This window comes from Narcine bancroftii, chromosome 1 (assembly GCF_036971445.1).
Source record: "Narcine bancroftii isolate sNarBan1 chromosome 1, sNarBan1.hap1, whole genome shotgun sequence".
Lineage (NCBI taxonomy): Eukaryota > Metazoa > Chordata > Chondrichthyes > Torpediniformes > Narcinidae > Narcine > Narcine bancroftii.
Window position 1 is genome coordinate 317,650,650 of NC_091469.1, and position 15,365 is coordinate 317,666,014.

Here is a 15,365-nt window from a genome sequence, read left to right on the forward strand (position 1 = left end):
TGGCCACTCCTACTAACAAAAAGGAGACCCAGCATTTCCTAGGGTTATTGGGATACTCCACACTTGGCATTGCTTTTACGTCCTCTATACAAGATTACCCGAAAGAAAGCAGACTTTTTAATGGGATTACGATCAGGAAAGGGCGTTCCAGTCCGCCAAACAGGCTATCCTTCAGGCCCTGCCCATTGCTCCCCGCATCCCAGATACCCCCTACGAACTACAGGTCTCCGTTATTGATGATGTGGCCTCCTGGAGCCTCTGGCTGAAACAAGAGGGCCACTGAGTCCCGCTGGGATTCTGGTCACGAACTATGCCTGAGGCTTTCACTTGTTTTTCTGCTTTTGAACAAGTTACTGGCCTGTTACTGGGCCCTGCTGGAGAAGGAAAGAATGACAGGCAATGCAGATGTTCAGTTGCGACCTGCACTTCCAATAATGAACTGGGTCCTGGCTAATGACGCTAATCTAAAGATCAGGCGGGCTCAGCACTCTTCTATTGTTAAATGGAAGTGGTATATTCAGAGTCGCGCAACCAGAGGGCCTGAAGGGTGGGCCGCATACACGAACAGGTGGTTGATCTTCCATCTTGTCATGAGGACGTTGAACCTGCCTTGCCCCCTCCCCTACCCCCTTCACCAGTTCAGTGAGGTAAACCATATGATTCGCTCTCTCCAGCAGAACAAGAGGATGCCTGGTTTACTGATGGTAGCAGCCGGTGGGTGCAAGGAAAGCAGAAGTGGAAGGCGGTGGCTTACCACCCCAGCTCGGGAACTCACTTATCGGAGGAGGGGGATGGTGGCTCCACCCAGTATGCTGAGTTGAAGGTGGTCACTTTACCACTAGACCCCCATGATCACCCTCTTCACCTGTTTACTGATTCCTGGGCTGTGGCTAATGGACTTGTGGTATGGATGCCTAATTGGCAAAAGAACGACTGGCTGATACATGACCGCCCAGTATGGGGCAAACAGTTATGGCAGCTGTTGTGGGATGCTTCGCACCATCGTGAGATAACTGTATATCATGTTGACGCCCATACCAATGTGACGACTAACATGGCACAACATAATGCAGTAGCAGATCAGCTTGCCTCTATGAGCCATCCCCCTGGCTCGATGGGCACATGAGCAGAGTGGCCATTTGGGGGAGAAGGGATCAGCTATTTGGGCCCGTACACATACCTTACCCGTCCATCAGGATGATGTCCGCTTGGTTGTGCGTACCTGCCCAGCATGTCAGCTTGTGAAGTCCTGCACCGTTACTCCTGGTCCGCATGGCCGAATAAGACGGGGTGCTCGCTCAGCTGCGGTCTGGGAATTGATTACATAGGCCCCATGCCAGACTGTAAAAACGTTACGTCCTAGTAATGGTTGACACCTTTTCGGGCTTAGTTTTTGCTTTTCCCACAAAGACATCTGACCAAGCTAGTACTATGCAAGGACTAAACCATTTAATTTCTCATTATGATGTACCAGAGGAAATTCAGTCTGATAATGGCTCACACTTCTCCAGGAAGGCAATCTGTGATTGGACAACTGACAACAGTATCTTATGGGTTCACCATATTCCTTATTACCCGCAGGCTGCCGGATTAGTTGAACGAATGAATAGCTTACTGAAGGAACAAATTCGTTTATTAACACCACTGGGGATCCTGAAGGGGTGGTGCCATGTGCTGCAGCAGGCAGTCGACAATTTGAAACATCGCCCTTTAAAGGGAGGTACACCTTTCCACCGCTTTCTTCACGCTTCTGAACTACAGCCTATTCCAGAGGAAAAACAGTCATTGCCCCCCCCATTCCTGAGCTAGAGAATGCCACCTGTAAAAGGGGAAATAGTGACACCTGCCCAGAGTAACACTCGGTGGGTAGCTATTGAGAGACAGGATGATTTAGTTTGTTTAAATACTGAACGCTTACAGCATCGTGAGTGACATATGTCAGGCTTCTTTGTTCCAGGTCCTTCGTTTTGCACTCCTACTGATCTGGCTTAACAGCTGCTTTGGTGCCAGCAATCGGATTTGTAATGTTGAGGACGTTCCGAGGGAGTTGCCCGTGGGGGACACGGCCCGATGCATTACACCAAAGAAGTCCTCGGTCACCCGCCTCAAGTGCAGCTTATATAAATATGTTATTGCCGGTCATGGTTCCTATATTCTGTTTGTGGATGGATCAACTGAAGGAGTCATCCCCTACTTCTGTGATGGTCATTTTTGTACCTGCTTTATATCTTGTAGTAACTCTGCACCGCCTGTCACTAAGTGGTAGAAGGATTCCGGTTCTGTGGAGGGTTGGTGGCCGACTTCACCATTGAACATTCCTTCAGATTTGTCCGACAATTCCTTTCTCCATGTGTACGCTCACCGATTGAATGTTTCTGATTGTTGGATTTGTACCGTAGGCCCTTTGCATTCCCATGGTAATCCCATGATCCCCATTCCTTTCACCCGAAAGGAGGTTGCTGCCTGGAAATATTTTGATCCCTCCAAAGGCAGTGTTCACATTTATGCTAATGAGTCTGCGCCTGAGGAGGCCCAGTTCTTTAGTCTAAGTGACATTATGGGTATTTTTCGAGGATGGCACATTTCTACTCCCGCCTTATAATACGATACCCCCCCCCACCTATTTTATTGTTTCTCAACATGTGAAAGGCTCTGTCTGCTTTTGTAAGTTCCCCGACATGCCTGTCGATGCACTGGGATACAGTGATTGTCTGGCATATTCCCCTTTTATTTCCAAGCACCCTATGAACGGGACCTATTGGGTTTGTGGGTCTCGCGCCTTTGCATGGCTACCCCTTACCTGGGGTGGTTGCTGCTATTTGGCATACGCCGTCCCCTACCTGCATCATATTTCCCGATTACAGGATCATCCCTCGTTTATGCGTATGTCCCCTGTCCTTCGGCATAGACGTGCCCTCACAGGTGCCGAGATTTTCTTTGGCGCCTTGATCCCAGGTTATGGCGTTATTCGCGTTTCCCAAGAGGTTCTCAAATTATATGATCTGATGAGCTCTATTGCCAATGAGACATCCTTCGCCCTTTTGTCTGTCAGTCAGGACTTTAATCACGAACTCTCTGCTGTCAGGACAGTGGCTTTACAGAATCGTATGGCCCTGGATTTTCTTTTAGCAAAACAGGGTGGCACGTGTGCTGTCGTCAGTTCTGAATATTGCTCGTATATTCCTGATGTATCCACTAATATTTCTGAAATTGTTCAGCATGTTTAAAAATCTGTTCGTGAGCTTCAGCGTTTGAGTATTGTGGGCCACAAGGATAGTTTGAGCCTTGGTTGGGATCCTTTTTCATGTTAACTGGTACATTTGGGGAATTGGGCCACACTATTCTTCGTTAGTTGCTCACGTTTTTGCTTATTTTTGTGATTATTGTAGTTTTGGTTTCTCTTTTTCGCTCCTTCTGTACTCAAATGCTTGTTAGGTCTCCTAAGTGACAGACTGCGACCAAGGGGTGGAATGTAATGGAGGATTTAAACCATGTTGTTTGCTCCTGCAAGGTTGAGAATCAGTAACCTGCTTGAGACTCAGCGGACATAAGCTAAATTCCACCATGGGGCCCAGAGATGCAGTTATCTGACAAAAAAACATCTGGTACCAAGATTGTTTAATCTTCCTGCTCATTAGCTGGTTGCTGTTTGAGATTGATGGGATTTGGTTGGTCGCAGACTGTCAAATGAGACCTCGTAGCTAAGTATATCATTGCATTCAAAGTGATAAGCTAGAAAGTTGTGGTATTTGATAAAAGCCTAGGCTGTTCGGTTATCTTTATTTTGTACTGGGAATAGGTGCTTGGGTAAGCAGTTTTTGGGTAATATAAGCCATGGTCCTGCTGCTGAAGTTTCAGACTCTCTGAGGGGTGGCAACATCTCTCAGCAAGAAGAACTTCTAGAGTCCAACCAACGTCCCGGTTGGGGGAGGTGGAGAAGCTGCAACCAGCGCCCTGTCAACCTACTACAAGTGTACGGTCGTTGCCTCGCTTTGGCAGTTGGGGCAAGTTCAGGCGTTGATAAGTATAATTTGGAAGGGCTTGCGTATTGAAGTTTGAAATCAGCTTAAGATTTTGTAATAAAGAATTTGGGAGGAATTGATGTTCACAAATTAACAGGTCTTGATGCAGAGAACCTGAACCTGTCAAAGTGAAGTTGAATAAGAATGGAAATGAGAAACAAAAGGGGAAAAAGACAAGAGTTGTTCTGGGACAGAAACAAGCAAGTTGTGTGGCTATGTATATAGCTATACATCGGAATCCAAAAGGTTGAATAGTTTAGAAACACAATTGCATTGCTCGACAGATTTGGGTGCAGGGAAAAAAGGTAAAGGCACATCAAGTTGAAAACATAAGTTTCTTTTTTGATAGCAAGGCCACAATCCACAAGAGACAACAGTTATAAACAAATCTCAAATTAGCAAAGGACAAAGTACCACAGTGCAGATATACCACTGTTGTTAGCCCCTGGATGACAATGTTGGGGCAGAATGCAAAGATAGAGAAAACAGATTGTGGACATCAAGGCTACTTCTAATCACAGATACCTGCACCACAAAGGAAAGATTCATGTTTAATTCATTGCAATATTTAGATTTCCCTCCAAATATCAGCTGTTTGACAATGATAGTAATTAAAATTGATTTGGTCTGACGAGGAATAGAAGGGAAATTGACTTGAAGAGCGTAGCTCCAGGGGAGAGAAAAACCATAAATTTCATATGTATTATTTAAAAGGAAAATTAACTACATATTTCAGAATAGTAACATTAAACACTTACAGGTTTGAATGACTTGAAGACTTTTTCCAATACCTCAGAGAGGGTTTTCTTCCCACAGGATAAAATGTATTCTTGTACCAGTTGCAGGAACGGTAGACAGTCCTCACTCTCACTCCATACATGCTGATGAGATGGAGACAGTGATTAGAAACAAGCTATTATTAAAGGCAATGGTTTAATCTTCCACAATTACATTATTACAAACTCTCAAGATTTTTCTGAAGCAAAATCAACCAAGAATATTCACTGAACTTTACTAAATTGCCAGTTTTTATGCTAACACTTTACCATGTTGTTATAAGTTAAACAGGAGGCAGTTAAACTGGAGGCAGGCCCCTCCAGCCCGGGTAAGAAACCTGCATAGGAGAAGGCCACTCCGATATAAAACCTACGACCCAAGGACCTCGCTGCCACGTCCCAGCTTGCTTGGCCACGGCACACGAACCATGGGTGTAAAGGGTGGGGCCAGTAGTGCGCGCACTGCACTCCACCTAAAAGCTCCTTTGCGCAGGCCCGAGGACAGGTCCACGTCCTCCCCCTCCACGTCCTCCCCCTCCACGTCCTCCCCCTCCACGTCCTTCCCCTCCACGCCTTCCCCCTCAAAAGATGCTCACAAACTCAAGCTAGCATGCTGGAACATCAGAACCATGCTAGACAAGGCTGACAGCCACCGACCTGAACGTCGGTCTGCCCTCATTGCACATGAACTCCTCAGACTTGACATCGACATAGCCGCTCTCAGTGAAGTCCGCCTGGCAGATGTAGGCAGCCTCCAAGAACGCGGCGCGGGCTACACACTCTACTGGTCTGGCAAGCCTTCGGATGAACGACGCCTATCTGGTGTAGGCTTCATGGTCAAGAGCTTCATTGCCTCCAAACTCGAAAACCTTCCGACAGGCCTCTCGGACCGAATCATGTCCATGCGACTCCCCCTTCAGAACAAGCGTCACATCACCCTCATCAGTGTCTATGCTCCAACCCTCCAGGCGGAACCAGCAGAAAAGGACAAGTTCTACACCGACCTGCGCAACCTCATCCAACGCACCCCTACAGCCGACAAGGTTGTCATCCTGGGCGACTTCAACGCTCGTGTCGGCAAAGACTCAGAAACCTGGCCAGGAATCCTGGGCAAGCATGGCGTCGGCAAGTGCAACGACAATGGGTGCCTCCTGTTGGAGCTCTGCGCAGAACAGCGGCTTGTCATTACAAACACCCTTTTTCAGCAGAGGGACAGCCTTAAGACCACCTGGATGCATCCCCGATCCAAACACTGGCACCTCCTGGACTACATCCTGGTGCGAGAAAGTGACAAACGAGATGTGCTCCACACCAGGGTCATGCCTAGCGCGGAATGCCACACTGACCACCGGCTGGTTCGCTGCAAGCTCAACCTTCACTTCAAACCAAAGCCCAGGAACAATAAAGCCCCCAGAAAGAGGTTCAATGTTGGAAACCTGCAGTCAGACGAAGCGAGAGGAAACTTCCAGGCAAACCTCAAAGCAAAGTTCGACGATGCAACCCGCCTCACGGACCCATCCCCTGAAACCCTCTGGGATCAGTTGAAGACTACCATACTGCAATCCACTGAAGAGGTACTGGGCTTCTCCTCCAGGAAAAACAAGGACTGGTTTGACGAAAACAGCCAGGAAATCCAGGAGCTGCTGGCAAAGAAGCGAGCTGCCCACCAGGCTCACCTTACAAAGCCGTCCTGTCCAGAGAAGAAACAAGCCTTCCGTCGCGCATGCAGCCATCTTCAGCGCAAACTCCGGGAGATCCAAAATGAGTGGTGGACTAGCCTCGCCAAACGAACCCAGCTCAGCGCGGACATTGGCGACATCAGGGGTTTCTACGAGGCTCTAAAGGCTGTGTACGGCCCCTCACCCCAAGTCCAAAGCCCGCTGCGCAGCTCAGACGGCAAAGTCCTCCTCAGCGACAAGATCTCCATCCTCAACCGATGGTCAGAACACTTCCAATCTCTTTTCAGTGCCAACCGCTCAGTCCAAGATTCCGCCCTGCTCCAGCTCCCTCAACAGCCCCTAAGGCTAGAGCTGGATGAGGTTCCCACCCTGGATGAGACATATAAGGCAATCGAACAACTGAAAAGTGGCAAAGCAGCAGGTATGGATGGAATCCCCCCAGAAGTCTGGAAGGCTGGCGGCAAAACTCTGCATGCCAAACTGCATGAGTTTTTCAAGCTTTGTTGGGACCAAGGTAAACTGCCTCAGGATCTTCGTGATGCCACCATCATCACCCTGTACAAAAACAAAGGCGAGAAATCAGACTGCTCAAACTACAGGGGAATCACGTTGCTCTCCATTGCAGGCAAAATCTTCGCTAGGATTCTACTAAATAGAATAATACCTAGTGTCACCAAGAATATTCTCCCAGAATCACAGTGCGGCTTTCGCGCAAACAGAGGAACTAGTGACATGGTCTTTGCCCTCAGACAGCTCCAAGAAAAATGCAGAGAACAAAACAAAGGACTCTACATCACCTTTGTTGACCTCACCAAAGCCTTCGACACCGTGAGCAGGAAAGGGCTTTGGCAAATACTAGAGTGCATCGGATGTCCCCCAAAGTTCCTCAACATGATTATCCAACTGCACGAAAACCAACAAGGTCGGGTCAGATACAGCAATGAGCTCTCTGAACCCTTCTCTATTAACAATGGCGTGAAGCAAGGCTGTGTTCTGGCAGCAACCCTCTTTTCAATCTTCTTCAGCATGATGCTGAACCAAGCCATGAAAGACCCCAACAATGAAGACGCTGTTTACATCCGGTACCGCACGGATGGCAGTCTCTTCAATCTGAGGCGCCTGCAAGCTCACACCAAGACACAAGAGAAACTTGTCCGTGAACTACTCTTTGCAGACGATGCCGCTTTAGTTGCCCATTCAGAGCCAGCTCTTCAGCGCTTGACGTCCTGCTTTGCGGAAACTGCCAAAATGTTTGGCCTGGAAGTCAGCCTGAAGAAAACTGAGGTCCTCCATCAGCCAGCTCCCCACCATGATTACCAGCCCCCCCACATCTCCATCGGGCACACAAAACTCAAAACGGTCAACCAGTTTACCTATCTCGGCTGCACCATTTCATCAGATGCAAGGATCGACAATGAGATAGACAACAGACTCGCCAAGGCAAATAGCGCCTTTGGAAGACTACACAAAAGAGTCTGGAAAAACAACCAACTGAAAAACCTCACAAAGATAAGCGTATACAGAGCCGTTGTCATACCCACACTCCTGTTCGGCTCCAAATCATGGGTCCTCTACCGGCACCACCTACGGCTCCTAGAACGCTTCCACCAGCGTTGTCTCCGCTCCATCCTCAACATCCATTGGAGCGCTTACATCCCTAACGTCGAAGTACTCGAGATGGCAGAGGTCGACAGCATCGAGTCCACGCTGCTGAAGATCCAGCTGCGCTGGATGGGTCACGTCTCCAGAATGGAGGACCATCGCCTTCCCAAGATCGTGTTATATGGCGAGCTCTCCACTGGCCACCGTGACAGAGGTGCACCAAAGAAAAGGTACAAGGACTGCCTAAAGAAATCTCTTGGTGCCTGCCACATTGACCACCGCCAGTGGGCTGATATCGCCTCAAACCGTGCATCTTGGTGCCTCACAGTTTGGCGGGCAGCAACCTCCTTTGAAGAAGACCGCAGAGCCTACCTCACTGACAAAAGGCAAAGGAGGAAAAACCCAACACCCAACCCCAACCCACCAATTTTCCCCTGCAACCGCTGCAATCGTGTCTGCCTGTCCCGCATCGGACTTGTCAGCCACAAACGAGCCTGCAGCTGACGTGGACTTTTTACCCCCTCCATAAATCTTCGTCCGCGAAGCCAAGCCAAAGAAGAAGATAAGTTAAACAGGAAAGTCTGCAGACACTGTGATGGCAGTGCAATACACAAAAGTGCTGGAGAAACTCAGCAGGACGTGCAGCATCTATAAGATGCGAATGGTAACCAAAGTTTCAGACCGGAGCCCTTCATCAAGGCCTGAGCAAAATGTCAGGGGAGGAGAGGAGAGGGGACAAGGGAAGGAGCCCAGGCCAACAGATCAAAAGTAGAAATGAGTAGGAGGGCAGAAGAGGAAAAACATTGAGGTGATGTGGGAGGGGCTGAGGGGTCACAGCAGCATGGAAAAGGGAAAGAAAGAGATGGCAATTTATTACCTGCAAGAAATATTACTCTTGCATCTTCCCTCACCACCATCCGGGGCCCCAGACAGTCCTTCCAAGTGAAGCAACACTTCATTTGAGAGTCTGCAGGGGCCATCTACTGCATCCGGTGCTCCAAATGTGGCCTTCTCTACATTGGAGAGGCTGGGAGATCACTTCGTTCAGCACCTTCATTCTCATTGTTGCAATAACAGGCAAATCCCAGTGGCCAACATCATTCCCACACCAAACTGTTTGTCAATGGCCTCCAGCACTGCCAAATTGAGCCCCCAACTCCCCGCAAATTGGGAGGAACAACATCTAATATTCCAACTGGACACTCTCCAACTGGCAGCATTAACATCGACCTCTGCAGTTTCTGTTAGGCTGCTCCTGTCTCTTTTCCTCTCCTGGTCTCCTTTCTTCCAGTTTGCCAACTCCTTCCGTCTATTCAGAGCTACCCTCTTTCCCCATCACTTCTCAGCTGTTTTTTTCTTTTCCTTTCCACTCATGTCCTAGAACCACAGAACAGAAACAGACCCCTTTGGCCCTTTTAGTCTATGCAGAACCATTTTATTTTGCCTAGTCCCACTGACCTGCACCCAGTCCATAGCCCATCATTCCTCTTCTATCCATGTACCTGTCCAAATTCCTCTTAAATGTTAAAATTAACCTCTCAGTTGCAAGTTTGTTTTATTTTCCACTGCAGTCTTTCATACTGTCTCTTATGGTCATCTTATTAATTACATAGTAAGTTTATTTTAGAATTAGATAATTATTACTAATGCTTTCGATTAACTAATGAGTTACTTCACATGGTTCATGCTTGGTCAGGACGGAATAATGCTTAGCTACTTAGCTCTATTTCTCTAAAAATATAAGTTAAAAAAATATAACATGTATCGACCATCTGACACACTCATTTATACAAAGCAATATTTATTTTTGTAGATAAAATACTTGTCCTCCATATGTATTGTTTGTCTGCATGTATATGTGTTATGTCTGGTTGTGTGTCTCCATGGTTTGCACCGGGGACCGGAGAACACAGTTTTGTCAAGTTGCACTTGTACAATCAAATGACAATAAACTTGACATACACATAAAATAGAAATAGGCTATCCAGCCCCTCAAACTAATCAAGTTTATATGATTGAATATCATTCAATGAAGAATTAATGAAGTGTAATTACAACCATTGATTGTACATGCTATAATTTGGTAAATACTCCCCTATCCTTTGTTTCATCTGCAAACTTTCTGACCCATCCTTCTGCTTCTTTATGCAGGTCATTTATAAAAATCATGGGGGACCTTGTCAAATGCCTCGCTAAAATCCATGTAGACTATATCTACTGCCCCTCCCTTGTCAATTTCTTTTGTTACCTTCTCAAAAACACTCAATTAGACTCATGAGGCACGACCTTCCTTTCACAAAGCCATGCTGACTATCCTTGAGTAGACTGTACCTCTCCAAATGCTCATAGATCTTATCCTTAAGAATCCTTTCCAATTGTTTCTACACCACTGATGCAAGTCCCACCAGTCTATAATTCCCAGGATTCTCCCAATTACTTTTTTAAACAACTCAGTGGACACTCCCTCTATAACTTGCTCCCTTACTATGGACATGAAACTATCCCTAGCCTGTAATGCTAATCCGCCCCCTCCCATTCTATCACTTTTAAAACATCTAAACCCTGGCATCAGCCAATTCTGCCCTTCCTCCAGCCAACTCTCTGTAATGGCCACAACATCGTAGTTCCACATACTGATCCATGCTCTAATTTTATCCCCTTTATTCATAATACAAACATTGAAATCGACACCTTTCAAACCCTCTAACTGGCTACATTTATGTTTTGTCTCGTCCGTCCTTCCTCACAAACTCAGAACAGATAGCATCATGCTTCTGACCTTCTGCCCTGTTCTCTGCACTCACATTCTGATTCCAACCCCCCTGCCAAACTACCTTAAACCCTCCCCAACAGCTCTAGCAAACCTGCCCACCAGGATATTGGTACCTTACCAGCCTATCCTTTTTGTACAGGTCAGACCTTCCCCACAAATCTGAACCCCTGCCCCCTGGACCAATTCTTTAGCCACACATTCATTTGCCACAACTTCCTGCTCCTACCCTCTCTGGCACATGGCACAGGCAGCAATCCTGAGATTAACGCCCTCGAGGTCCTGCTTTTTAACTTCTTTCCCAACACCCTATATTCCTTCTTCAGGACCTCATCCCTACTCCTATCTATGTCATTAGTTCCCACGTAGAAATGACATCTGACTGCTCACTCTCCCCCTCCAGAATGCTGTGAGCTCTATCAGAGACATTCCTGACCTGAGCACCTGGGAGCCTTGATCTCCTTGATAGTCTCGGCTGATGTGTGATCTCTCACAATCAAGGGGTTAATCAAGCAGTTTCCTCAACTGGTAACCCGACCACATCAACACAGGGACATCAAACATACAGTAACCTACCACATCGAGACCAAGGGTCCTCCAGTTGCAGCGTGTGCTTGTCTGCTACCCCCCAGATTGTCTTAAGATTGTGAAGGCTGAGTTCGATTACAGGTAGGAGCTGGGGATAGTTTGTAGATCTGATAGCTGTTGGGCATTGCCTCAACATATGGTCCCGAAGGATTCTCCAGGGTATTGACAGCCATGTGGTGATTATGAGGCACCAAACAATGCCACCATCCCTGATTAATGCAATATTCCCAATTTACAGGATTTCTCAGCGAACCTTCACGGCAAGCGTTTATTCACAAATATAACTTGGTGCAAGCCTATGATCAGATTCCGGTGGAACCTGCTGATGTTTCCAAGGCAGCAGTGATTATTCCTTTCGGCACATTCAAGTCTCTTCCAATGCCATTTGATTTACAAAGGTTTATGGCCCCACATCCTCTCTGGCCTCAATTTCAGTGATGATATCCTGGTGACAAGTGCCGATGAAGACCATATTTATGACACTGCGTAAATGCATTTTTGGTGCTGCTGAGCTTACATTTTTAGAGCACAAGTTTACGAAGGATGGCAACTTGCCAGGAGATTCAAAGGTACAGAAAATTCGAGATTTTCCTACACCAGTTTCATTCAGTTAGTTAAGGCTTTTACTTGAAATGATGAAATTCTACCGCTGTTTCTTACCAAATGCAGCCACATCCCTTATCTCTGACCAACTTCCCCAAAGGGTCAGATAAAACATCATCTAAAAGACCATTGTTTGGGTGAAGCCCAACGTCCTGCTCTCTCTCAGCATGAATGCCTCCTGCTGATGGGGGGGTGGGGGCAGCCTTGAGTGCCTTAGCTGCACTGCAGAGTTCGTGGCCATAACGAGGTCAGCATGTCTTGCTAATTCATCGAGGGAGGACACCCAAAAGAGTCCTACCAGATGCCCTTGAACCTGAGGAGGCAAACAGCCTATTGATCTCCCTCAATAGTCTCTGCAGAAGCCAGCCTACGCCATCTCCTCCACACCTGTGATGGCCTCCTGTTGCCGAGACTGTTGTGGCCTGGCAGTTACGCAATGCGAGATTCCTGGGAAACCTGCACATATCGAGGATCTGCCCTCTTTGTCACTGCTAATATCGAAGAAACTGCAGGACCCCTGCCAATCTGATCATCCACTGCCCACCTTACAATCCGGATTAGATTTAAATTTATGCATAAAGCATTGTAACAGGACCTTTCAGCCCATGAGCTCGTGCTGCCCAACCCCTGTTATGTTTCAAATGGAGGAAACCGGAGTTCCCCGGGGTAAACCCATGCAGACACGGGGAGAACGTACAAATTCCTTACAGACAGCATGGGATTCGAACCCCAGTCCGGTCCTGATTGCTAGGGCTGTAAAGGCGTCGTGCTAACCTCTACGCCAACCGTACCACCCCTCAGGCCTGAATATCAGCCCGCTGGACCGCTATGTAATGGGACAGATACAAGCAGTTACTTCCCTGCATGGCTTGAAGGCTGGGGTGGACAGGGGGTAATCGCAACTGCATACTTGCTCAGAAAGAGCTATGAACAGAGGAGGTCACCACTTGTGGCTGCTCGATGGACAAATAAAAGGACACACATTTTCAGCAGTTGACATTTTTTACAGCACCGACCTTCTTCCCAGAATCCTTTCTACCCACAACCCCCCTGCCTCTCCCATTCACTCCAAGCCCACAGGTGATGCAAGTAGGCAGCTCTGACAAGTAAACATAGCTACAAGATTAGGGAGCAATCAGTGAAAACAGATGTGTAAGAATTATTTCCCGGGACATGTGGATCTATAGTTGGGTTGGCCAAACCACAGCTTGCGAGCCACAGGTGACTCTTTGACATGTAATGTTGGCTGCAGGAGATACTTGTACTCCCAAAGTCACCCTGGGATACCCTGTATCCTTGCAGCCAGACCAGGGGGTCCCGGGGGACCGTCACAGCCCGAGCTGTGTGACAAGGAGAGTGAAGAGGGAGTGGGCATCGGGTTCTGCTCGCTTGGGCCGGGGCCACATGACAGCAGAGCGCAGCCAATGTGGGGTGTGCGGTAGGTGGGAGGGTCAGGCAAAGCTGAGGGTCCTCTCCACAGAGCCGAGGTCAGGAAGCGGGAGCTGGGCCAGGAGAGCTCCGATGAGGCATGGCCTGTCATCATTTCCAAAATGTACTCCCACCGAAAGTCCAATCACTTGGCTAGACCAATTTCACCTGGCTCCCTTCAGGTTTATGCTGCTTTCAAGAAACACACTAGATCATTTTTTTAAAAATCCACCACATCTAAGCATATAAAACCGTCAATATTCAGGAAATTAAAATCTCCCATTCTTACAACACTGTGGCGAATGCAACTTTCCATAACCTGTCTGTCTCCTCCACCTCCTAGTGTCCCTAAAGTGGCCTATAGTATAATCTTATCAGAATGATTGCACTTTTCTTGCTTCTGTAGTTGAGGCCACTACTCAGTCCTCTCTAGCCCCTTTTCCACTGGCATCCCAGTTAATTGGCCGTGCAGTGTCCAATAGGAAGCCCTTTGAGCAGTTTCTACTAGGCCACCCTTAACTGGGACACTAATTGCTTTTCCACTGAACCCAACTCATCGTCGGGGATCGGAAACAGGTGGCTTTCTGCTGTCCCTTTTCCACTGGTTTTATCAGCACGCCGACATCAGCAAATGCCGGGGATGTGAGTAGGGGTAGAGGTGATTAATCCCCAGCGTGAATGACATCATTTGACGCCAGCATTCAGACAATGTTTCTTTTCCACTGCACCCTGTCCCAGTAAATTCTCAGTCAGTTCCTGGGACAGGGTGCCAGTGGAAAAGAGGTGTCTGAGTGCAGCTGTGATGCTCTCCCTACACTTCCACCTCTTTCGCTATCCTAACTAAAGCAATGAAATCCAGGAACATTCAATTGCCAATCCTGTCTCTTTTACAGCCATATCTCTGTATCAGCCACAATATCAAAATCCAGGCACTGATCCAGGCTCATAACACATCTGCCTTACCCACTCTGCACCTTGCATTAAAATAAATGCCCTCAACCTCTCAATATCACAATTACCTTTCACCTGCCCCTCCCCTCCTTTCAGACTTGCTTGGCCCAACATCTGTCTCAGCTGCTCTGCTGACTGTGTACAATTCCCCTAATGGTGTGCATTAAAAAAATCCTGACTATTGGTATTCAGTGTGCCACAATAGTGATCAAGTAACCAAAGAAAAAAAAATTACACATCATACACAAATTGTAGCCAAGGTAATAGCTTGTCAAAAGTGCCATATATTAAATACATCACTTTGTCACAGGCTAAATAGAATATGTGACAATTCACTAATCATGAACAAGTATCAAGGGGAAAGAAATTTTATTTTGGAATCAACCATTCTCAGATTAATAAAAACATCAAATTCTGTTAATCCAAAAACTGAAATTATAATTTTAGTAGTATTTAAAATGCATTGGGATATGGGTGTCATGTTCAAGCATTCATTGTCCATGCCTAACAACCAATGAGAGAAGTTAATGAGAAACCACCTTCAACCATTTTACCCCTTTATTGAAAGAATCAGTGTGGTTACAAAGTGTTCTAGTGATATTAAAGTGGGAGATGTGCATAGAAATTTCTTTTGTTGGAGGGTTGTGAATCTCTGGAATGCTCTCGCACCCTCACTTGCCACAAAGGTAACAGATTAAGATTTTACTTCCTGTACACTTCTGGGTGAATTTGGGAACAAAGACCCAGAAGCACTAGCTTCTACTGTGATTAAATGGTTTGAGAAGCTAGTCAAGGCCAGAATTAACACGTACATAAGCAAAGATCTGGACCCAGCTGTAATTCGCCTGTCATTATAATTGCTCCACAATATCACTGGCTCTCCATTCAGTTCTGGATCACCTCAAAAACAGAAATTCATACATATGGCAGCGGCTCTTAATCGACT

The 15,365-nt window shown here is 47.0% G+C and overlaps 1 protein-coding gene across 1 annotated transcript in view; it reads right to left on the reverse strand.

The window, feature by feature from the left end:
* mturn (maturin, neural progenitor differentiation regulator homolog (Xenopus)) overlaps nt 1-15,365 on the reverse strand; it is a 45,189-nt gene that overhangs the window by 12,522 nt on the left and 17,302 nt on the right. The window contains exon 2 of the mRNA XM_069906588.1: nt 4,781-4,903. Coding sequence (XP_069762689.1) covers nt 4,781-4,903 — 123 coding nt within the window. The remainder of the gene's footprint in view (nt 1-4,780; nt 4,904-15,365) is intronic.